At 39.7% G+C, this 25,069-nt stretch overlaps 1 protein-coding gene and 1 long non-coding RNA gene across 6 annotated transcripts in view; one reads left to right on the top strand and one right to left on the bottom strand.

Annotated features, from left to right (window-relative positions):
* Window positions 1–223: 223 nt before the first annotated feature.
* rab11fip4b (RAB11 family interacting protein 4 (class II) b) overlaps window positions 224–25,069 on the bottom strand; it is a 61,268-nt gene continuing 36,422 nt past the window's right edge. For 3 of the 5 annotated variants that reach the window (XM_044188994.1, XM_044188999.1, XM_044188996.1), the window contains 13 exons: window positions 16,624–16,874; window positions 15,901–16,086; window positions 14,034–14,168; window positions 11,477–11,512; window positions 8,934–9,033; window positions 8,246–8,349; window positions 7,866–8,006; window positions 7,402–7,483; window positions 6,087–6,224; window positions 5,744–5,902; window positions 4,088–4,168; window positions 3,479–3,622; window positions 224–2,897 (listed from right to left, as the gene is read on the bottom strand). In XM_044188994.1, coding sequence (XP_044044929.1) covers window positions 2,781–2,897; window positions 3,479–3,622; window positions 4,088–4,168; window positions 5,744–5,902; window positions 6,087–6,224; window positions 7,402–7,483; window positions 7,866–8,006; window positions 8,246–8,349; window positions 8,934–9,033; window positions 11,477–11,512; window positions 14,034–14,168; window positions 15,901–16,086; window positions 16,624–16,874 — 1,674 coding nt within the window. In that variant the 3' untranslated portion in view covers window positions 224–2,780. The remainder of the gene's footprint in view (window positions 2,898–3,478; window positions 3,623–4,087; window positions 4,169–5,743; window positions 5,903–6,086; window positions 6,225–7,401; window positions 7,484–7,865; window positions 8,007–8,245; window positions 8,350–8,933; window positions 9,034–11,476; window positions 11,513–14,033; window positions 14,169–15,900; window positions 16,087–16,623; window positions 16,875–25,069) is intronic. The other 2 variants (XM_044188995.1, XM_044188998.1) reach the window with 1 other exon arrangement.
* Window positions 16,817–18,377, top strand: LOC122872905. The gene is made up of 2 exons (XR_006377329.1): window positions 16,817–16,940; window positions 17,815–18,377. It is a non-coding gene; the product is annotated as an uncharacterized LOC122872905 (long non-coding RNA).

The following is a 25,069-nucleotide window of genomic DNA, read 5'->3' as shown; positions in this document are numbered from 1 at the left end:
TTTGTCATTCAGGAACATTTCACTGAGAGCAATGCTCTCACATTCGCACAGTTACACACATTCACACCTGGAAACTGTCCAGTACAACCACAGTCTGATCTGCTGGCCACTGAGCAGCTCCACTGGAGCGGTTAGGGTTATAATCACTGAAAGACAGACGAATACACAGACACACTTAAATTGTGATTGTACATTCTGAAATCAGTCATGTAACTGGATAAGATCATTTTAATGCCAGGTCAAATGTTTTTATTTAAAGCACAGTATGTACAACACAATGGCAGCGTAGACATCAGCAGCGTACATGGTAGCCATAGAATAAATGGTTTCATGTTTTAGAAATTATAGCATGTAAATGGAAATGAGGAGAAATAAACGTAGTTTAAAATTAGATAAATTTCATGAGACAGCATCACTGCCAAAGCCGTTTTTATTGCTTTTTATAGTGACTACATTGCATTGGATAGCCCTAACAATTCAAAATTTAAAAGCTACAAGAAATGAGTTTGTGACAAATTTTACAGCTTAATGTACTGATTTTTTTTTTTTAATCTAGAATGGCACGAGCAGATATAGAGTGAAAAGATTTGTGAAGTAGACCATGACACGAATTAGCAGGTATTGGTAAATAAGTTAATATTTCTAATAATGCTCACCATTTAGTTTAAGTTAGGAAGACAGTTTACAACCATATAAAAAGCCAGTTTAAAGCAAATTGAAAAGCAACAGACTAACCGTGACTAACAATTGAGAAACGCAACAAAACATGCCCCACTGCATTAAAAAATCATTACGTTAACAAAATAGTCCCAAAATGCTAACCTGGCCTGCGTACCATACAAAGCATTGTGCTATGCCGCTTATCTAATAGGACACCTAAGCAATCACAGGTTCTTCCTTGATAAAACTGTATAAAAGTTATCATAGTATCAATCTGAAAAAGAGTGATGAGTGGCACATGAATACAAATTATCACTATATAATTACAACATTTACAAGTCAAGAAAATATGTCAGACCGACAGAATGTAGCTTCAAAAAACTATGTAAATCTATAGCAACATCATCTTGAAAAATGTCCTCAAAAGGCACAGACAGAAGAAAAGGTGAACCATGCAAAAGGAAACAAAAAGGGTTTTTTTTTTGTGCAAGGAAGCAAAACTCAAGTGTAGAATAATTACATAATACAGCAGATTGTAATTTTTCCCTCTCCAAACAATGCCCTCTTCATTACAATACTGAATACTGTACATATGTAGTACAACGTATCTTGACCAATTACAGAGATTTAAAGTCAAAAGGCCTTTTTGGCCACACACAAAGTGAAATATCCAGTTGTACATTCATGATATTTACAGTATTAGAGAGTTTCAGAGGGCTTTAAAAACAATATACAACCTGTAGGCTTCAATGAGATTGCTAATCCAGTCTTTTGTACCAAAAAGTGAGTCTCCTGTGCATGCTCACGTACAATATCTGAGTTGATTTCACTTAGCATAAAGAGATGATTCAGTAAACCATGTTACAATGGCTACCAGTCACTCCAACGTAAATCCACCACACATCCTGTACATTCATATCCTTACATTTCTGTGCAACATCATTGCGTCTATTGCTAGCAACAATGTACTTTTTCAAGCTCATGCAATGCTAGCAAATAACAGCCATGGAAGTTACAGTTTAAAGACACTCCTTGGTTGCAGCTTCTGCTCCATAAAGTGACACTCTACTGCTCATCTGAACCAACTAAGGGCCACTTCTCAGTGAAAAATATTCACTATTGGACTGATTGACACTGCAAGTGCTGTTGCAAGATTACTGGAAGACATGTTCTCAAGAATAAACAAAAAACTAAAATCTTCACCTTCAATTAGCCATCACGACTTCACTAAAACCCTCCTTTGCTAGCATACATGGTCCATTGTCTGACTCCCCACCTCTTTTGCGAAGAGATGCTTTACTCTTTCTTTCTTCTGCTTCCCTTGTAGTTATACAGGGGTTCTCATTGTTTTCTTTCTCTGACCACTTTTGCCACATTTCTCTATCTTCTCTTAAAACGTGCCTGTCCAAATACATCATCAACATGCATTCTTCAGAGAACACCTACATGACAGAGGAGAAAAGATGGGCAGTTAATAGATCAAGCAACACCAAACTGGTCTGCTTTTATGCCTCTGAGAGTTGGGTTTACAGTCTGGTTGCCAACTTGTTTGTCTGTCTCACGACTGTTTCTCTCTACATTATACCAAACTTTCTATCTGTGGATAATACAGCTAATGTTACACCAGGATACAGTAGAACCCACGTAAGGTTTGCTACATTGTTCCAGTTTTTATGCCAAGGTACATTATGTCCAGTGTACTACATCAAGCGACTTTGTCGATCCTCAAAGCATGTTGAGTGCAGGATATTCCTGGGAAGAAGTCACCGGTTCAAAGTTGTGACAGTAATTACAGTTCACAGCATAGACAGCAAATAAGAACAGAGCAAGGGTAGATCAAGTTGAAGAGTCACAGTAGTATGACCTACAGTCAGAGAGCAATTACTGGTTGAGAACACTCCCTTTAGTTCAGCGCAGAATCCCATTCTACCTTCTCTGCAAGAGAAGTTCTTTTCCCGCCAAAAACAGCAGGGGGCGGTGTCTGTCTATTTATATGTTCGAGTTTCTCAGACTGGCTCTGGTACAACTTCCTGATTCGGGTTGCAGGTTCTGTTCAAACAACTGGAAAGATCCTCATTCTCCCGAGACCGGGAACGATTCTCATTCCAGTTGAGTCACTGCTAGTTCTTGATCTCCAGGATGGAGGGGTTGTGGTCCAGGATGGACAGGATGATCTTGTCCATGTACTGTCGCAAACGCAAGTTGATTTCTTCCTGCTCCTTCAGGGCTTCCATTAACTAGGGAGAGAGAAGTATGTCAGACTTCATTCATTCATTTTTATTTCAGTTTTTCAACAAGGTAAGGTAAAGTGTTATAGCACAAGAGTTTCTTAGTTTTACTTTTGTTACAGCTAGAATATTCTTACTATTGGCTACATACAAATTATTTTTTATGGGTACACCTGCAATCAGGCACATGAATTGTTATATATTAATCGACTAATTGTTTCAGCTCTAATGCTGCTATAGGTACAGATTTCATATTGCTAAGTTATTCCATTTTAAGCATGGATAGCTTATTTCCATAGTATTTTGTCAGTGTCTGTGTGTGAGATATAGCCATGGTGATGACCTCCATATTATGCATATTTGATTCAAATCTACAACAATGTAATATGTGGAACACTGCTCTGCTGTGATATGTCCTAGAAATACAGCAATGCTCTACCTGCTGCATGAGGCACCTATAAACTTGTTCAGATGAAATCCATTTAAGAAGCTTGGTAGTTATACAATAGTCAACAATGACAATAGAGAGTTGTTCAAGAATAAAATATGCATTCTCATAATGTACAGTCTGTATCTTGTCCTGGTTTTACCTGGTCTCTGGAGGCATTATCTATCTCAGCAGCTAGAGACTGGGCCTTGGTCTGTGTGGCAAACAGGGTCTTAGCTTCATGTAGACTGAGGCTGAGGATCTGACCGTTAAGCTCATCGTTCTGCTCCCTCAGCTTCTGGTTCTCCTGAAGTACAGAGTCAGGGTGGGAGGTAGAGAAGGTAGAGGGAGAGATAGGAAGAGAAAGAGATAAGTATCTGGACAACACATGTGTATCAGGAGTGGTGATGCTTTTAAAAAAATGGCCGCTACTCAAGCCTCACGCAACCCATACGACAAAACACTTCACTTGGTACCTCATCCAGCAGCAAACACAGCAATGCACATCTATTTTGGCTACAGGACATAACGTGGGTTATGCGTGTTACAGAACAAACTGCTCCCCTGCTTTGTCCGGTTGTGTTATGAAAGCTCCATGATTAAGTTGCCTTTGAGTGCTGACATGAGGTCAGTTTGCTTTTCCCTAGTTCTATCCTTAATCTGTTAGTGAGGGAACTGCAGCACTGACCCCAATTCAGCTCGGGCAAGTTCACTCTACTCCATTGTGATTAGTGGTTAATCGGGAGGTCAAAGGTCACAGAAGCAATTTTACCATCAGACCAGGACGGAGCCGAGCCCCAGACAACACCAGGTGCTGGAATTCAGGGGGAAGAAAGTCCTGGGACACAAATCGCTGGACACACACATACAGACATTTACAGAGGTGCACAGGCAAGCATAAGATAGTGAGCTTATCCTCACGGATGTCACAGGGCAGTGTCTCTCAAATTACGACTGTTACCAACACACAGCTACATAATTTAAACTGCAGGAAGTAGCTCAGGATAGGAAGTTGATATGTTGACAGAGAAACACTTATCTGCTGATTGAAGTTGGTATAAAACCATTATCATCATTCCCCTTCTTGCTTGCCTGCACTTAGTGTGACAAGTTTGGTACAGGAGGACATGGGCCTTATCATCTGATAAGATACACACACTGTACAAATCAGCAATTCTAACTGACTGGCTCTGCATCACTTACAAAGTTACATCAGGGTTTGGTGGTTTTAGTAACTTCTCGTTTTTGTATTGCCTTTTCTGTTGGGTTAGCAACTTGGAAGCTTAATTTCTAATGCATTTCAACACATGTCATGAGAATGGGTCAGACACAGACTTCTATACAACGTCAAGGAGCGTTAACATCTCTTACTAGTCTTATCAGAGAGAACATCTGAAAAACACTCATCTACTCCCTTATCTCTAATGGTTACTTTGCAGCAGGTCTGTAAACTTTGCAGGACTGGAAACAGTAACTTGACATTTGATTCTCTAACTGTGGCAGGCAGATACCTAGAGGCAAAAATGTCAATGTATCTAAGAATACTGAAACTAAAGAACAAAGAAAATATACAGAACACATGTACTCTGCAGCTGGTATTCTCATAAATTGTGATAAAGCTAAATTAAGCTGCACTGGACTTCCCATTCAATTACCAAACTATCAGTACAACATGTCGAGGACAGTGCTGCTTTTAAAGATCATTACCAACCCTTAACCCCACTGGTAATGTATGATAATATATTCTGCCTAAGCCCACCCTGTTTCAGTGTGTGCCCTAGGAAATAATACAGGGGTTAGCTGAATTTGCATTTATTATGACGATTACAAAGTCGCAAATTCCTGAAGGGACTGACATAGAGTCAGAGTCTTAGAGTAAGTAGCATGATGCTCAGTCAAACATGTTAAATGGTGAAAAATCAATCAATAAAATCAACTTGTACTCCATCAAAAATGTATCAAATTGAGACACACTTTGGAAATCAGGGATAGGAAAACAAGTACTTTGTTCAATGTTTGAACAACAACTGATAAACCATGACGATAGGCAGCATTCAGTCTGTGAAGGTATAATTATGTAGCTTATATCTTTGTGCATCTAGTACTCTTCAGTGCATCCAAACCAAGGCATTATCTCCTAACAGCACAGCAATCCCAGTTCGCTGTGATTATTTTCTGATCTAGTCTTATGTTTAGATATTTTTTTAAATCCTTTCTTTTCTTATGTATGACAGCCTTCCTGGAGACTAGCAGTTGTGCAAACACCATCAGATTTCAGAAAGCTGTACAACAGGCTTCCCACTCTCTAAAATCAATGTGAAGGCGTTTTATGATTATCTCTGCACCTTAAAGCACACTCAGTAACTACAGTACTTACTGAGCTGACCATGCACAACAAAGATATTTGAACAGAGCCTTTCATCAGTACCTGCTTGAGCCTTTTGACCTCGTGCTCTAGCTCCACCTCCCTGGTCCTGCTGTTGAAGTCTGCCAGCCCGGAGGAAGAGCTGCGGCTGCGGCCAGGCCTCTCTGTCTCCAGCTTGAAGAGCTGCAAATGCTCCAGCTCTCGACGCAGGTCCTCTATAAGCTACACACAGAGAAAGGACAGATGAACAATGTTATATAATGCCACTGCAGTATTTTGTAGGTGGATGAGCCAGCATAATTGCAGTAATAGAGAGAGAAGTGTGAAAGAGAGGAAACAGAGTGAGCAGTAGAGCATACAACCCACTCTGTGCATGTGTCTGATTGCATAAAATAGTCCCTCCCACCTCCTGCATGGCTTCCTTTTCTTTCTGGAACTGGTGTCTGTTCTGTCTCAGTTTGTCCATCATTTTCCTGTAGAGGTCCATCTCATCCTTTAGGCGCAAACTGGTGTCCTCCAGCTTGTCTGTCATCCTTTGCTTCTCCTGAGGAAGGACAGACATATATACACACACAGTTATAGTTTGAAGTTTGTTTTGTGTTATGTATGCGTTTCAGTTATGTGATATCAGACAAGCACACCTACAATCACTTATGAAATAGGCATTCCCATTTACAGTATGCAATCATTCAAAATTTGAAAACGCACAAAGACATACACACATATCTACATTGACAGACACTTTTGTACATATACTATTAAACAATACAGGTTTCTGGTATCAAAGGGTTTGGGTGTGCAGTTATTCAACAAAATCCAACATACAAGTATTTCCATATAGAGTTATGTTTTCTATTTTCTGTGACACTTTTGGTCACACATTCTTATTTCGCGAGCTAGTGTTGACAACTACTTAGTCAGGTATCATTTACAAGGGTACTGTCTCAAAATTTCCCAAAGGATGTAGAACATCTCATCTTGTAAATAAAATTACAGTTCCTCATTAATCTTTGTTTGTGTGTGCGCAGACGCTGAACATTATTTGGCTATTAGGGAAACTGCCATTTTTGAAAGGGACAGTAGGGTTGTGTTGACAAGTATGGGTATGGAAATTACAAAGACACTGCATATTAGAAAGAGAAACAGAGAGTTGGTACAGATAAGAGCTCAGCTGGATGTGTTAAAAGAGTACTCCACCGATTTAGCATGAACTCCTATAAAACTGCCAGACTCTCAATGGGCAGTTTTAAAAAAAAAAAGAAGCTAAAAATCGATGCAGCAGAATCCAAGATATCGTTTTTATTATTCCACACATTCGTCTTCCTTGTCAAAATCTGGCACCTACATTACCCACAATGTAACTCCACATCCAACAGTTCAGTAATGGCTAATTTAGCTTCGAGCCGCAAGCCTCAAGCAGAGATGAGGAGTGGGCTACAGAGGTCTGGCAAACTCACTTCTTTCTAACGCCCAGATGTTTTCCATTTCCAAACAGAAAGTCTTCTAGTCTTTATTAGATTTCACGCAGCCCCCTCTGGAGCCTCAAAAGGCCTTATACTACTTTTTTCACATATGCACTTGTACTCCCCAAGACCTGTAAACAGACCTTGATGCGTAAAATGGGTGGAGGTTCTCCTTTAACTTTAAAAATAAGGACAGAATAAAGAAAAGACAAACAAAGGCAAATACACAAAGAAAGACAAAAAGTAAATATGGCTTACCTCATCCAGTTTCTCTGTCTGTGATTTGAGCCGGCACATGTTAAGAGCAATGTCATTGTTCTCCTCCTCCAGCAGCTTAACTCTAAAAACGCAAAATCCTGTTTATTAGTTGACTTTCATATATAAGCTGAGTTTGTCTCATAGTCAGCTGAGGCACTGATTTAAGCAAACATCCACATTATGCTGTAGCTCCAGAGGCAACTGACTAACCCCAGGAGGAATCTCTGAGCTGTTTAGTATATAGTTTTACATTCTGCATTTTCGATTAACAGGCAGGCACATCAATGTCCATATCCAGGGGATTTAAGAGTAACGTTGTCTAGTCCAGTTTTTTACATTAAAAAACTAATCTAAACTGTATTTCAGCATCAGATTATATACACTTTAATGAATTCATGCAATTGCATGCAAATAAAAAATAGTTTTTTTATGCATTAGGATGCTTGATTATTTGTGTTTCTCACCGGTTGGTCAGCAGCTCTATCTGTGTGTTCTTGTCTCTCTCCATCTTGCTATAGGCCTCTCGGTGTCGTCTTAGCCCCTCCTGCAGATTTTGTTCTGCACGCGTCTCCTGGTCTTTCAGCTGCTCCTCCAGTTCATGAACCCTGAGATGATGAACACATCACACAAAATGAATTCAATACAGTATCATTACTGAGCTGAGTATTACGTTTTGAAACAGTGAATACTAAATTACTGCTACACTTTGTTGCATTATGTCTGCAAGATTAGTTGTTTGAGGGGAAAAAAAGAGGATGATCTGTATAATATGGTACTGGGCTGATCATTTATTTGTTCGAAAATAATTCTTGTGTAGTTCTGAAACCAAGTTTTCTGACTCCACCTGTGTACTAGTTGTGTGTTCTCCTGCTTCAGCTTGGACTTGAGATCACCGTTCATCAGAATCTCATTCTCAAGTTCTGCCACCTTCTTCTCCAGAGAACTCACCTGATAGAAAGAGATGCAGTTTATTAAAACCTGAATTTACACCATAAACATAATTAAATTTGAAGATTATATTTAGGGATTTAAGATGATGTGTGCTCAAAAACGCTGGCCTGTATGACAATTAGGAAATATCCCTCAACATAACAATAACTCTCCCATTAGGTAAAACTAAAGTGAGTCTATAGTTGAAAGAAGATTCATAATGTTTAAACACTGACACTAAACAACAGTACTTTCCATACTTCCTAAAAGTAATTCCCAAGGTTTTGAAGGCTTGAAAATGATAAACCTTGAATTTGCAGACGTAAGAGGAATCCTGACAGGGCTCATCCTATGAATTAGCATTCTTAACTTAAGCTGCGCATCCACCAGGAACAACTCTTGACTCTGTGATTTTAGTGCTAAGAGCATAAAAATGCTGAAGGTGAGGTATATTTAATCTTTTACGAGTTTTCAGTAGTCACGCAGAAACAAGAAGGGTTATTATTATTCCCCACAAGCATTTGTTCAGTGCTTAAAAGAGCTTAGTTAAATAAAGGTCTGCTGACACAGATCAACATATGGACGGACAAACACATTCATACCTTCTCATTGATGTCGATGTCACAGGAGTCGATGCTGTCTCGGAAAAGGTCTTCTGTACTGCCGTTACTACTGCTCAAGTTGCTGTTGTGAAGGAGCTGCCTGCTCAAACACACAGAGACACACAAACTTAAAGAATCTGCCGGGAATAGATGCAGGTGAGGAGGACCAGCTGGTTCTTGGTGCGTTTGCGTGTGTGTGTGTGTGTGTGTGTGTGAGTGAGAGAGAAAGGAAGTGTGCTCTATCCTGCAATGATGCTGCTGTAAGATAGCATACTGTCAATGATACAGGACTATAAGGACAGTGCCAAGCAGACAAGCAGAGAAGCTGGTGCAAACAGAATTCAAATTAGTACACACACACACAGACACACACAGGTTTGCGCAGATCACACAATGAAGTGTGACATTCATGCCATGATGTGACTACAGCTGCCCCCTTTTACATTGATGGAATAACTTGAGAACAGCAAGCTCTGATCCATTACTGAGATTAGCAATATGGAGAGGAGAAAAGACAAGAGGGAAGGAGAAAAGATGAGATGAGAAGAGAGGTGAAAAGAGATTTTTAACCTTATTAAAGTATGTCTACCAAGTACTAGTTACAGCACTGTACAACACACTGACTAACAAAAAAATTTTCATAACCCAATTACCAGTTTAGTCCCCATCAAATTGCAAACAGCCCTGTCTACAAACCACAGCCTCTAAAACATATCAAGCTCATTTACAAAAACATAGTATTCATTCAGCCCTGGGGCACACAGAGATCAGCCCTTTAAACAATAACTCAGGGTCCACCAGCCCTAAACCCTGCACCCTGTTACAAGTTGTGAGCCAAGTAGCCAGTTTAGCCTGACCCAGAAAGAAAATCAGAACACTTGTGTCTTTTGTCTGCCCAGAATACCTGGGCCTCAGTACATAGAACCCCTCAGAGAAACCCACTCCCATCTTCCTACAGACAGCAGAGAGTAAAGACAATCAAGACAACACACGATGACATTAAATAAACACATGATGTACAGACTCAGGCATGTTGCAGAATACACAGCCTTCCCCCACATTAGGATACACCGCCATGCTCTGCCCCCCCAGGTAACACTGCCACTGATGCTCCCTGACCTCCCTTAGTGCTGTAAAGTTCTTAGCCTTCACTAACGCTGCATATAAAACCTTCCCCTTCATTCCCTCAAAAATCCCCACAAGTCCCAAAGGACAGCAGCTTTCCTTCTCCCTGCCAGCCTTCTGGACCCACCGCCAACCTCCGCGCTGGAAACGTTGGAGGCTCCTCCCCCTTCGCCTGACTGAAGGAGCACAGCGCTGATGCAGACAAGGAGTTCAGCACCTCAGCCTCTCCAAAAGTCTCAGAGATTTCACACCCGACTCCTCTGACAGTTGCTGTGGTGTCTTCCAGTCCAACCTGTCTGACATCTCAGGTGGCCTAGTGTCACAATACTAGCCTTCGCAAAGCAGCTCTGCAGGGTTCCTGAGTAGATGCTTGGATCAGGGGGTTGTGGAAGACAGGCTCCTCCCATACCCACGGTCCTGGCCCCACACCTCCCTCTCGAGTGTACTGGAGCATTTTTTAAAACCACACCATAGAATGGCAACAGTCTCATGATGTCCACAGCCCCCTGGCTCAAGAGGAAAAGCTGCCGGTCCAGTCTAATGCCACTGGCCCTTCGTAACAGCGCCTGTGATGGGTCTTCCCAGCAAATATCTGCGCGATTCAGAAGCCTCTGGGCTACTTGGAGCCTGAAGGCCGCCACTCTGCTTTGCAAATCCACCAGGAGGAGGAGAAAAGAGAAGAGGAGAAGAGAGGAGAGAATACGATAGGAGAGGAGGAAAGAGAAGAGGAGAAATGAGGAGAAGAGAGGAGAGGAGAAAAGTAGAGAAAAGAGGAGAGGAGATACATGAAAATGGAGGAAACTGAAAGGAGAAAGAACAGAATAACAGAGTTAGAGAGCAATAAAGAGGAAGAAGTAATCAAACTAGACAGTGAGGACATTAGAAGGAACAGGGGGAGAGAGCCAAACCTTATATTGAATACATAGATCAGGTCTGACAGGCCATTTTCACTCTGTCACTATAACTCAGTTACTGAGGGTGGAAATAGGACAAAAGCCTAGATACAAAACATTTCACCCAGTACAGACCAACAGGCCATGAAGAGGGATACATGGCTGCCACTGAAAAAGCTGATGGCCAAACTCTTTCTCTCAACTCAAAAACAAAGGACAGCACGCTTGGTTACATATCAGATTAATTCCATCCAGACGTCCTGTATTTTCTCTCAATAACCAGTTAGTAATTAACTGGCTGTTAGAGCACAATGGTCGGGCAGCTGACTGATAAGGAAGCAGTAACTACTCTTGCTGTGTGTGTGTGTGTGTGTGTGTGTGTGTGTGTGTGTGTGTGTGTGTGTGTGTGTGTGCATATCAACAAATAGAGCAAACACATGCAGCACAGGCTGTATAATGCATAAACACACAAGCGTACAAGTGAATGACCACTTGGACTCACACACATAAAGGTGAGTGGCCTACCTTCCAAAAGCAGTGCTGGAGATTTTCCTGTTGGGGCTACAAAGGGAAAAACAAAATTACAGACATTTTTATTACAGTGAATTGCTATGGATATGTCTAGACTTACAGCTCAACAATGAACTAATTGCTGATGGCAATTAAGATTTTGGCTATTCAGTATGGCAGATATGTAGGAAAGAGAGAGAGAGAAAGAAACACTGAAGGACATGTCAATGATAATACAATTTCACTCCTGGTTCAGTGAGCGGAGGTTTCTGTCAGCTCAGCAACTGTCTCAGGGGGACATAAAACTAACATTATCATCAACTCCTGGTAAGGCTAAATTAATACAGTACAGCAGAATATACAGCATTGTACAGTAAAACTGGCAAATTTTATAAAACAATCTAAACACAAAAACTCAAAATCAGTGTTGCATCCATATGAAATAGCTTTGTGCATGTTTCAATCTGTGTCATGTCAACCCAAATTTGTTAGGTGCTAATGATTACGGGGGTTGAAGTCGACCATGTCATATACTATTCTCACTACTTAGAAAGTAAAAGAACAAACAAGATGTTCTCAGATTCACTCATTCTGCTCAATAGCACCGTTCGCTAAGTCACGCAAACTGTGAAGAAGCTCAAAAGAGATGTATCATATTCAGTGCAGACAGTGAATGTGGAAAACAGAGTGGTACAAAGAAATAACTGACAAGGGTGTCTAAAAGGCTGATCTTCCAGGAGGATCCTCTCAGCCTTTAGATGAAGCAAAGTTTTACAGAGAGTGTATAATCCTGAGTGGCAAAACAATCCCCCTGCAGCTAATGTTTCTGTTAACCTAATGTCCTCTAAGACATCTAAGAGGCCAAATTGTAGAGCAGATTTCTTTATTTTAATATATATCTCTGAACTTTCATCAGTACAAAATGCACACGTTTATAAATGAACATTTTCATGTGAAAGTGTATGTGATCTTGTTTCAGTCTTTCATTTACTGGTACTCTAATGTACAAAATAAATTAATTAGAACATTTAAAATTTTAATTTATGTTGCTTTGTGTTTTTACATTTATTTGAGTTTTTGGGGTTGTTCTAAAAATCCTGGCACCATTGCTTCATCCCATAAGTTACAGTAAATGCACATTCTTTACTGTGGCCAATTTAATTTAATTAATTGTGGCTAAAGGAGCTTGACATGCGCAAGTGATCCTTTTAAATACTGTATGCTGCTTAGTGGCAAAAGCTCCTTCCTCTGTCCATTCTGAATCCATTTAGTCATGCCTAAAATCCTTCATTCTGTGGATTGATCTATATGATGCCTTGTTTAATTTTTTTTACACAGTTTCACATTCATCCACATGACCTGCAACCCATGCCTTAATATTTATCCTCCCCAAAATCCAATCCCTCCACCATCCTATTCAGTCTGTATTCATATGAGCTCACTCTATTCAAAGTAATTTCTCCAATCGATTATATCTCACTCACTCTCATATTCTTGCTCTTTCCACTAACTCTTTCTTTCTGCCCATCTCTACTCGCAGGGGTCTAATTAGGAGAGCCATGTTGGATTATAGAGCCATTTCTCTCTGGGGAGAAATCCTGCTGAGTCAGCAGAGAATCCAAGTAACAAGGGAAAAAAATGACTCTACAGTACACACTATATTCAAAAACATTATTCTACAACATTTCGTGTTCTCAAATAACTCACTTATGCACTTGTGTTTTCAGGTGGAGAGTAGAGCTATTAATGGTCACCACGGATTATGCTTCCAATAATAGATTCCCTATTACAATGGTTGATGAGGTAAGCACAGGAGTGACAGCCTTATATAACAATCAATTAGTGTGTGTGTGTGTGTGTGTGTGCAGGTTCGTGCATAAAACAGGAGGAGGAACACTTTAAATGCCTCTCTAACACTATTACATCATTCTTATTACATTATACTAAAAAAGAGCCCACAAAGCAAACAGCGACCCCTGAGTCAACCTCACCAGTCCAATGTGAGTGGACCAATACACTTCAAAACCCTCTGTGTGTATCCTGTACAATACACATAATAGCTGACAGCCTTTGCTTCTGTCTCACCTGAAAACAGTGCATTGTATAGTTCCTGTCATGTATAATTAATTAATTAATGTCTTTCAATATACCACGGTTGTGTCTAAAAATTACCTTGCCATGATAATGAACGCAAATTTTTCACAGAAATACGTCATCCTATTTGTTTTCAATTAGAAGCTTTTTTTTTATGGAATTGGGTATTGTGTGGCTGCTATGGTACGTTTCACCATGTGGAGTTATATCAAGTTTAATTTGAATAAAAGCAGCAAGAAGAATTGCAGTCAGCGAATACATGGTGGTGATCTGATTTGATTTGAATAGCTTACAGTCAGAGTATGGTGGTCAGTGGGAAAGGTTTGAGGGCAGGAAAGGGCTAAAAACTGTGTAAAAATGTCCTAGCTCACAAAGTTACTCATTATTGAAGTTGTACTAACAACTGCCATTTGGTGGGTGTAGATCTTGTGTAATAATGTGTTGTGTGTGTGTGATTGTATGCTTCTGTGTGTCCTACCTGTTAGCCTTGAGGTTTTTGAGGCGAGCCTCCAGGTCATTTAGCAGGTTGACCTTTCTGCTGCACTGAGAACAGTAGACATCCATCAGTTCACCAGTGTAATGCTGACGCACCTTACGAGGAGTTTGGCCTGCACTGTAAACACACACAGAGACACACAGAAGAAGTCATTTTAAATTTAACTGGCTTTTTTTGTTTGTTTTTTACTTTTGCATGTGTGACACCACTTTAGTGTGTAGAGAAGTGAGGCTGATATAAAACTATGTATCTGGTGCCAAGACACCTAGAAAATTCATCTAGCTAGCCACTAAATAACAGCAATAAAAATTTTAACTGAAACAGAGAGAGAAAGAGATGCCAATTATTGAGAAGGAGAGAAAGAAAAAAGTTCTGTCTATGAGATGGACCATTTTTCTGGGACAAACCCTTTGCTTCACAGGAACTCATTAGAACTAACAACACTTCATTCATAATGAATATTTGAATCCAGAAATATAACTTGCAGTCTCCACTTGGTTTATTGTGTTACAGAATGTTGGGAAGGTGCCAATACTCAAAGCAAAAACAGCAAAACAATGACTTCATTATCAAATCTTTTGCCAAAATAAAGAAAAGCCATAATGCATTATCACTTTCAAGGTATTACATGTACGTACATGAAGGTACACTCCCCGATTTTGTTATAGTTTCACAAATCAACACAGTTCACAGTTGAGTTTTAAACACTCAACCTCAACCTCAAAAAGTCAACAGTTTTGGTTTAAGAGGCACTAAAATTAGTGAGTGTACCTTTAACCCACTTTGTACTGTAGTTATTCAAACTTCTTTCCCATGCTGAGTTGTCTAAGACTTCTTCTAAATTTGGGCCTCATTTTGAATTTAAATCTCCATGCCAACTCCATTTGGTGAGTTTTGTCTGCTTGGTATGCGTGGAAGGAGCATCGAGCAGTCTATCAGCCAGGAGACTTAATCCCATTAAACACAGGCCTTTGATGAATATTAATGTGGCCTTGAGGGCAAGAACTCCTAAGCTACACTACTACAGTCAAGACTCAGAATAATATGATCAGGTAATGATGCTGGAGTTTACAGAATGGAGCCTCAAGTTCATCATATTTAATAGAGTTGAAGCTACAGAAACTAGTCATTGTCTTCATCATAACTTTACCTTTGTGAAACAACAAAGAAGCCTACGCACAACTGAAATGTATAATTATCTGCACTTAGTGGTTCCCAACCCCTGGTCTGTAGACCAGTGCTGGGCCACTAAACATTTACTACTGGGCCTGGAGGAAATGCTGAATATTAATTATATATATCTTAATAGCTACTTAAGGCTATTTGTGGAGTAATTGACCTTGCCGCTCCCTGTCACGCCCAAAACAACAGAACACTGAATTTTGAACTGAAGTAGGTCATCAGCACACGACATAATCAATCCGTCATCAGCCACTTAGCTACACAATTAGCGTGTGTGATGTTCCTATTACTGTTGCAACAAGCTAACTTGGGCAAAAAGCAAACAAACAAAACAGCAAAGAGTTTTAAAGAGAGAGTTTGACAAAACTTATCTTCGAGTATCTTCGGAGGAGGTAGGGGAGAGACATAACATGCATGTTTTAATATCCAAATGTTTGACTTTTACTGTGCTCGTGACACCAAAAATAGCAGCCACATTGACCAGTTCACAACAACATTGTCAATATAAATACAGTCGGTTGTCAATATAAAAACAAAGGTTGGGAACCACTGCAGCAGCAGATCTATAAAAATTATCAGGGATTGAACGACCTGATTGTTATCTATCTCGTCTCATGATCAATTTAGGTAGTACATGACAACATTTCTTTGTCTAACTCTCTCTTACCTTGACGGAACAGATGAGCCGAGGTCAGAGTATCCGTTGGTACGAGTCTCGTCGTCTGGGCAGGGGCTGCTGGGAGTGTAGTCTGGTTCCTCCCCTTCTCCGTAGTCCTCAAACTGCTCCTCGTTCAGAGAAGCCGAAGAACGTGTCGATAGGTCAGAGGTCACTGAGATACTGGTGTGACCACACCTGAGGAAAAGGAGGGAGAGGTTGGTGTTATACTTGCTTACAATCTACATTCATTATCTTCATTTTGGGTGGTGAATTAAAACAAAGGCACTCCATAAGTAATGGTAGAAGTACAGAATTTGTTTTAGATTCTGATCCGAAATTAATGATTACACATGATTACAAAAGTAGCCCCTGGTATATCATGCTTTTATTTGAGTTTAGAGGATACATTTTCCCCAAAACATCACTTGTAGACTGACACATTATACTGACAAAGCAGTGTAGAGAGGAAAAATGCTGCAGAGGACAGCTGACAATGCTGAAATGCTGTTTTTATATTTTTAGTCTGACAGAGAATTTTACAGAGTCTGATTGAGAAAACAGCAGTGAGGACCATCGGCCTGAACAGACAAGACATTTGTGACCATGAATGAAAGTCTCTACGTATGCAGCACTGGAACAAGGAGCATAATCGATTGTGGACTGAAGTAAGATTTAGAGATGGTGAGACAGACAGGAAAGTAGAAGTAAAAAAAAAGATGGAACTGTGCTTACTTCTCCCCGGGGAAAAAGAGATCCCCCAGTGCGTCTTCCTTGTCCCCCGGTCTAATCAGCCCGTCTGAGGTGTCTGACCCTTGGGTGCTTTCCACAGCACTGTCTCTGTCTGATTCCCTCTCCCTGCCTTCGTCTGCCACCTCCTCCTCAGGCTCCTCCACCTCTCCTGGGAACAGCTGACACTCAGGGACGGGGTCAGGATAGGCCCGCGTGCACATGATGACCGGACAAACCCGCTCCTCCTCACCACCCTGGAGAATGATGGGAAGAAAGGCAAAGACAGAGAGGAAGGAGAGGGAGAAAGGGTTGATTGATGAGTAAGTTTACAAACAAATTTATAGACACTGACCTGTAAAAACAGAAATATCTCAGAGCTTGACTGCAGCTGTTATTGTGAAAATCTTGCAACCACAAATTACTCTTTCCAGTGATAGCATTATTTCCAATACCACTGTTTTCTATTGCAAGCAAACGTCCATAAATCCACTTCATTTAAAAAAGAAGCTCCTTATAACTTCATATCTTGCCTCAAAACTATCATGTTAAGATGTTTTCTTAGAATCTAAAGTAATACAGTGATTGTAGCCTGTACATCCATGGTTACAGTGAAAACAGGAACAGCTAGCAGCTAATGCAGCATGACTTGTTATGGTGCAGATTCAACTAAATGCAAAGAAATACAGAGTAAAAAAATTTGTTCACACAATGACAAACTATTTACTAGATATAACAAAATAGCTAACTCACTGACACTAACTCACCTGTAGGCATACAGGCAAATCATTCAAATTATTTTAAACTGAGTTAAACTTTTTAAAATCAAAGCTGTTCCAGGACACTGAGATGTCAAATGATGGAATTTCTGAGTAGCCTGACTTTTCCCAAAAATAGTAGTATATTGCATGCTAAGACATGTAGTGACTATGCCATTAGCCTGTAAATAAAGAGAATGTAAATCAAGCAAAAACAGCCAAGGGTTCAATCGATTAAACCTTTTACAGTGCTTTAAGTTTGGAGAAACCTTTATATCCCTCCAAAATAAATCCAAATATCTTGCACATTTATATTTTTTAGACAATGGAAGTTCTTTGGAATTCATTAAAATGGCCTTAACTTGTTTTTAGTTAAAGTAGAGCTGTTCACAAATGAAGGTTGTTGCAATATTGTGAGTAACACTTCATTCTGTTTCAGGGTTCATTTAGTAAATTCCTTCACTGTGGGAATGGTCTTAAGTTCACATAGGAGGTCTGGAGGGCTACAGGGGTGAAAGGGCAACGGGTCAAAGGTCACAGGTCCCGCTCCATCTAGTTCCACTCTTCAACGGCTCAAATCTCGTCTAATGCAACAGAGAACAAGGACTTATCTCAGCATGACTGAGCAGCTGAGCAGCAGGAAGGAGGAGGGCAGGTGAAGAGGTAATCAGCAGGGTTAGTAATATGTTGGGTAGTGAGTAACAGAAAGGTGAAGAGGGAGTGAAATGCGCATTGATGTATGGATGGAGGTGGGGAGGAAGAATAAGTACAGAAGAGAAGAATACAGCTAAAAAGTGGGGAGAAGAAAAAGAGGGCATGAGGAACAAAGCCAAGAAGGAATTAAAGGGAATTAGCAGTACAGTGTGAGGGTGAGATTAAATGAGAGTGTGAGAGTTGTGAAGAAAGATGTAGGAGAGGCAGAGAGATAACAAAGTAGCTTGAGGACAGTCAGGTTGGTATTAGACAACATTACAGACTAATAAACGATTTCAGCAAATAAGACTCAAACTGTTCTGTCTCTCTCACACACACACACAACCCTGACTTTTCATCCACCGATTCATTCCCATACTCCCATACTAGGGATATATATATATATATATATATATATATATATATATATATATATATATATATATATATATATATATATATATATATATATATATATATATGGCTACAATAACTCATTGGACCATATTGCTTAGTTAAAAAAGGGAGGTTGCGCATGGAAGTCCAGATGAAAGTAAAGTTGTTTTGAAGTGTCTATGAAATTAAAAAGAAGAGAAAGCAAATGAAAAAAATCCAAAAAGCTCTCTTGGCCATTTTGCATGCACTTTGAGTTGGTCTGTAAGTTACGAATATTAGTTAGGCTCTGTACTGTTACAAAGAGCCAACATGGGGTCTGGAGCTGAGTCACAGAGAATAAAAGAAAGGATAAAGGTCTCTTTAGCATTCCTTAGACCAGTCTCGAAACAGTGAGAGGCAAGAAAATAGGCATCGCCCCCCTCGCCTGTACTCCACCACAACAATTCAAAAAACTGAACAAGCTAACACAGCAGGGAAGTTTGACACCTGTTGTGCTCTTTCTGAGGAACAGAGCAGAGGAGGTTTTTCATATATAGTGCTACATAGCTTACATAATATAAACAAATAAACCAAGCCTCTCAATATGGGTTGAAAATGTGAGAAATCCTGCTTATGCAATACATTTCCTAATACTGTGACAACATTAGATTGTTACATTAATAGTATCACTTAATTGGCAGAGTAACACATTTTCTAGTCAATGAAGCGATAATATTCAGTAATAAGGAAATACCTTTAGAGTAACATGATGGTTAAAGCTCTAACTATCTCAACTATATAGTTATTAATACCTTCAGTCTCATTAACTACATTATGCGTATGCTATGCTTATACACTAAACCCAGTAAAGGCTGTATTTAATTGCAACCTGACAAGTATTTAAAGAGCTTTACTTTCCTCTCTTCAGGTGAATGCCTGTCAGCGACTCACTCAAGTGTCAAGAAACATTTTCAGGAGAATAGAAGCATATGTGCCATCCATTAGGCTGCCAATTAAAGCTTTTCTGATAGCTGGTGTTTCAGGCAAAGACACTGATGGACAGTAATATCATACAGTGTGTGTGTTTTCAAACAGAAATACTTTGCACTCTGCCAGTCACTCTAAGTTGCTCTGATGAGAATAGTGAAAAAGTGATGACAGAGGGAGGAGCTGTGTGTATGTGTGTGTGTTTACAGTATGTCTCTCTCTCTGTACCCGCCTGCTCCAGAACAGCCTGGGGGCTGTAACTGCCAAAAACATGAGCCTACAGAGTGTTTTGAGTTGCTTGATTCCCCAGAGCACAAACACAGCTAGCCTGCCAAACAGTGTTCAACCTGCCAGTGGCTTTGAACCGAGGACGCCAAATTCTGCTGTGCTTTTAACTACAGCGGCTCTGCCTGAAGCCTGACGCGCCTTCACATCAACCTTTAGCCAAAGGAGAATTTGTATTATTTTTATCACCATTAAATGTTTGTTTGGGCCAAAGAAGCTCTGTTATTGGTGATTCATCAGCAGGTTCAGCAGGTTTCATAAGGTCAATTAATCGATGAGTGTCTGAAGCCTTTCAGTGTTTGGTAGTACTCCTAATGTGTTATACAACATCTATTTTATACTGTAGAGTATTTGTTTTGCAGGACGGTATTTTCACATATCAATAGCATTTTTCAAAATGCAATGAAACCATACTCAAATCGGTTAAAGAAATAATACCCACAAACTAATGCCCAACTCAAGAATCCAAAATTTTCAAAATCTATACCAAATAGCAAGATGATGCTAATGGTTCCAAATGCATAACAGAAATATATTAACTGAAAGAGAATATACACTGTATTTTTGCTTTGATCGTGTCCATGGATTGCCTTTTTCAGATTTAAAGACATTTATTAGAGAGGGACAGGAAAGATGTAAAAACTATGCAGCTTTATATCATTACTCTGCACAGCATGCATGCTGTTGTACATATATTTTTTTCATTACTTTAAATAAAATAGGAAAAATGTCTGATCTCTCTGTGAGTATATTGCTGCAGGGTCTGACCCAGTTAAAATAGAGAGATCCTATCATTTCTTTCCTGCTTCTCTTCCCACCCTCCCAGGTGAGACTAATGTCAGAGAAGAAAAAGAAGGAGAGATGAAGGAGACAAAAGAACAATTCTGTCTCCTTTTCCGAGATGAGAAATTCAGGTCGAGTGAACAGACCCTTTGCTTTGTGGTCAATTTGAGTCTGGTAATGTGACAATGTGAATGTGTATACCGTATGTGACTGCATGTATGTTAACAACAACTACTAGCCATATGCTTATGTGGGAATGTTCTCTCTGTCCAGCTACCCCCTTAGCCCAACCCCAAGCCCTGTCCAGGTGCTGTGCTTTAAGCTGATTCAATCATCACTGAATTACTTACATGAGACAGATTTATTTTTATGTTATTTATTACATGTCATGTGTGGCTGAATAAGCATGTGTACTCTGTAAACTTTCACTGGAAAAATACAGGTCAGACACCTTTAGTACAGACATGAAGATTGTCAGCCCAGATGTAGAGAAACAACTGTGCAGCATAAATAGTTATGTAAGAGTATGAGACACAGTAAGAAAGAGACTCTACTGCAGCCAGGCTCTCGGGGAAAAATGTATTATTTACATCCACTGCAGCTGCAAAGGAAATGTAAGAAGTGAGGAGAAAAGAATTAGTGGGACAGAAAATAAAGAGCAGGGACACTTGTCATTTCTCTACGGGAAGCTGAAGAGAGAGATCACCACATGAGAGAAACAGATAGTAGAGCAGAGAAAAGACCAGAGGCAACTGAAACTTAAAAAAGCATCAAGCACTGCTACTGTACATATCTGTGCAACACATACCTCAACTTTGGAAATCTTTTTGAAGTAACAGAAAAATAATTTGACCTCCTAATTAACTTTCAGTTAAGCTTGGCAATGACATTAGTTTTTCAGCAGTGCATAGATGGAAGTTTATGTAATATGAATGATGACCAATCACACCATGTTGACAAAGTCCTGAAACTCAAAACACTGAGTAATGTATTTGTCATGCTACAGTTGTTGAGCAACACTGAGGAAGATTACAGTATAGAAAACAGTGAGATGCAAATTATGTTATTGTATTGCAATTAGTGCTATAATACTGGTTGCTAGGGAAGCAAAGATACAGTAATTTCCTGTTACAAAATGAATAGTGTGTGTTTGTGTAAGAGAAAGATTTGGAACAAAACAGGTGAGCGGGAGGCAAAAGCGCATTCAGAGATACACTGAAACATTTGTCTCAAACCCCTCCTACCCATATTCACAGTTTTATTTCCTCTGCAGTCAAATCATTAACCCATCCAAATACATGATGCAAATTCCTCATGCACATAAATATGACAAAGGCACAGACAGTAAAGGTTTATCTTAGGAAGTCGAGTCAAATTCACTTGGTATTCAGTATTTCATATATGGGAAACAGAAGCTAGACTAAGAAGAAAACTTAAGAGGCAAAATGGACAACAGACCTTTTTCACAGCAGAAATTTTGGCATGTCTTAGCAGGAGTCCAGGTCCAGGGCTCTGCTATTATGCATACTTGCTTACTGGCACACTCAAATGAAATGGAGCCATAATTAATATAAAATAATTATTAGTTACACCTGTGCTTTTCCAAAGTGAGACTGTCTTGAAGAACGACAGCATCAGTCCAGAAAACGCTTCTATGTATCGGGGTTGTTTCATTTGGACTTTTCCTGCTACAAGTAAAAATCTATATAATCTATATTCATCTTCGGAAAAAGTTAAAGAAAAAGTTTATTTCTCTTCATTGTCTTCACTCTTACATTTCTTCTTTTTCACAATTAGAACCAGAGTCAACTTTACTGGCCAAGTATTTTGACACATACAAGCAATCTGACTCCTGTTTTCAGTAGCTGATCAATGTACTTACACACAGTGCCAGTATACTCTTGTATACAACAAAAGCTTAAATGCACACACACAGAGTGTGATGAGCAGAGTGACATGACGTAATTAGACCTACTTTATGTTTATGTTCAATCTCGAAGCCATCAAAGGCCCAAACTCTTTATCAGGTTGAACAACAACAACATTGTTGCAGCCGTCATTAAAAAGATAGACTCTCGATCCACCTCTTCTCACACCTCTTTAGTCTATGCTGTGGGTCAATACCATTTTAGTGCTGAACAAATCATTAATCTGCCCTTCTGGCACAGTGGAGAATTATGTGGATGACCATGCATTTCAAAGCCCTATTGATCTAAATGTAAAAAGAGGGAGAAGATGGCTTTGAGCTTGCCAGACCATGACTGGGCAAGAGTGGTACAATCTGAGCATCTCATTTACTCAGCTGAAAATGCTGCTAATTGAGTGGTATTCCCACAAGTGTCTAATTTAGTTTCACTCGATTATCATAAACTTGTTTGTTAAAATTGTTTTCAACTTTGCAGAATTTTCCATGGGAACATCTCAAATACCAAACAGAGAATACAGCAGATAATTCCATAAATATTAATAAAAGACACAAGAATGAAGAGAATTCTTGTTGCAAGTTGATCTGCATTAGATATTTTATCAATTAAAAATGCATTTGAAAAGTTTAATTCTTCCTTCAAAAGAGATATAGTCTTTGTGTGCTGTGTGCTAAGATCTTTATTGAGGGCCGTCCTCTAAGAATATTTGAGGAACATTGTTGTGGTGTGTCATTTGAGCAAAACTAGATTACAGGAATTATACAGCTTATAGGATTTTAAAAGATGTTGTTCCTGTTGCCTATTTGTTGTATAACTAGTTGGACAGTAACCATCTTGTTGCTGTACAGTCAAGCAAAACAAGCGTTGTGCAAACGAGTAGACAAAACAGAGCTGGAGTGCTACACCAGTGTATGTGTGTGTGTGTGTGTGGGGGGGATTGGATGAGCAGACGCATGAACTGACATTGACTGGATCGATCCACACTGGTGAAGCTTTGATTTAGTGTGAGTCAGCAGCAAAGGGACTGGAGGATGAGCAGAAGAGTGAGGGACAACTTGAAAGGGGGAAATATAGAGGATGGATCGGGGAGAGAAAAAAGAAAGAGGCAGAGGAAGGAGCAAGAGAGAGAAGGGCAGCAGAGAAAGAACAGCAGTCTCTCTGCTTATGTTTGTCAGACAGAGCTCCAGAGATAAGAGGCGTTTCTCTGCAGAGGCTTTACATCTCTCTCTCTCTCTTTGTTCATTTCATCCTCTCTTACTCTCTTTCTCCCCATTTTTCCATGCCCTGAGCTCTTCGAGTGCTGCCACCACAGAAATATTCACCTATAAAGTGAATCGTTTATTGCTTCTGCTTTGATATTCAGCATTTTGACTCTGTTACCAGTGGGTGCTTCTGTCATTCTGAGCCTCAGATCCCACCAGTGGGAAACAAGAAGCTCCGAGACAGGAGGGCATAAGAGGCTTTACAGAACCCAAAAAGGATATTCCAATTCTCAAATAGGTAGACAAAAACTTAAACGATTAGTCCATTATTTGATTAGTCAATCAAAAATGCCAAACATTTGCTGGTTGCAGCTTCTCAAATGTGGGGATTTATTTTCTGACATTTTGTAAACAAATGAGCAATTAATCGAGAATTCAGATGTACCTATAATAACAATAATAGTTAGTTGCAACCCTAATGTACACATATTACATTTAAATAGTCTTCATTTGTTGAGTCATGATCATATTCACACCTACATGGATTGTTCCGATACCACTTTTGCAATATACCATGACAGAGGAGCATGAACACTCTGTGTGTGTGTGTGCATGTATCTGCCTGCGTGTGTGTATTCTTCAGCTCTTATGGTAAGCAATACTCTTCCTACGCATGCACACTCACACATTACTAAAAGGGGAAGTAATGACTCATATTTCACAAACATTTCGTTCAGTCAAAACTCTGAGAAACTTTGGTTTCAGCAAATGAGATACACACACTTGCCCAACAGAAATACTGTGAAAAACACCTGAGACTCTCCATTGTGAGAACTTTTAAATAAAGCCTCTCTTCCTCCCTTCTCATTCATCTTTAAGTCAAAACTGTAAGTAAAACATCAACATTGGGGCTTTTAGAGCAGCTCGACACACATCTGACTACACAGTTATAAAACATTACGTCTTTGCACTGCACAGGTTTAAATCACAAATACACACACACACACACACACACACACACACACACACACACACACACACACACACACACACACACACACTTGTTTCCACCTGAGTCTCAAGGGAAACAGGTAGCTGCTTGGATTACCAGGAATGTTGCACTGGACAAAGGACAATGTAGGGAGGGGCTACAGCAGCACACTGGAGACCGTGTGGAGGTATACTCAATGAAACCATCTTAGATACACATAGGAAACCCCAAGAGATGAACAGTGTGTGTGTCTGTGTTTTCTGTTGTTTTTCCTTATCTACTGAATGATGAGAAAATGCTCTTGAAAAGTAGAAAGACGAGGAAAGTACTTCAGAGTGAGTATATTTTGGCCAGTCCTGACTTCATCAAGGGGGTATTTCAAGGAGAAAATTGGGATTTAGAGTGAAGATTAACATTCAGATTGGGTTTAGGACTAGAGTAAAGGGTTAAAAC

This window comes from Siniperca chuatsi, linkage group LG3, assembly GCF_020085105.1.
Source record: "Siniperca chuatsi isolate FFG_IHB_CAS linkage group LG3, ASM2008510v1, whole genome shotgun sequence".
Classification (NCBI taxonomy): Eukaryota; Metazoa; Chordata; class Actinopteri; order Centrarchiformes; family Sinipercidae; genus Siniperca; species Siniperca chuatsi.
The sequence above is the reverse complement of the archived record's forward strand: the minus strand, read 5'-3'. Positions and strand labels throughout refer to the sequence as shown.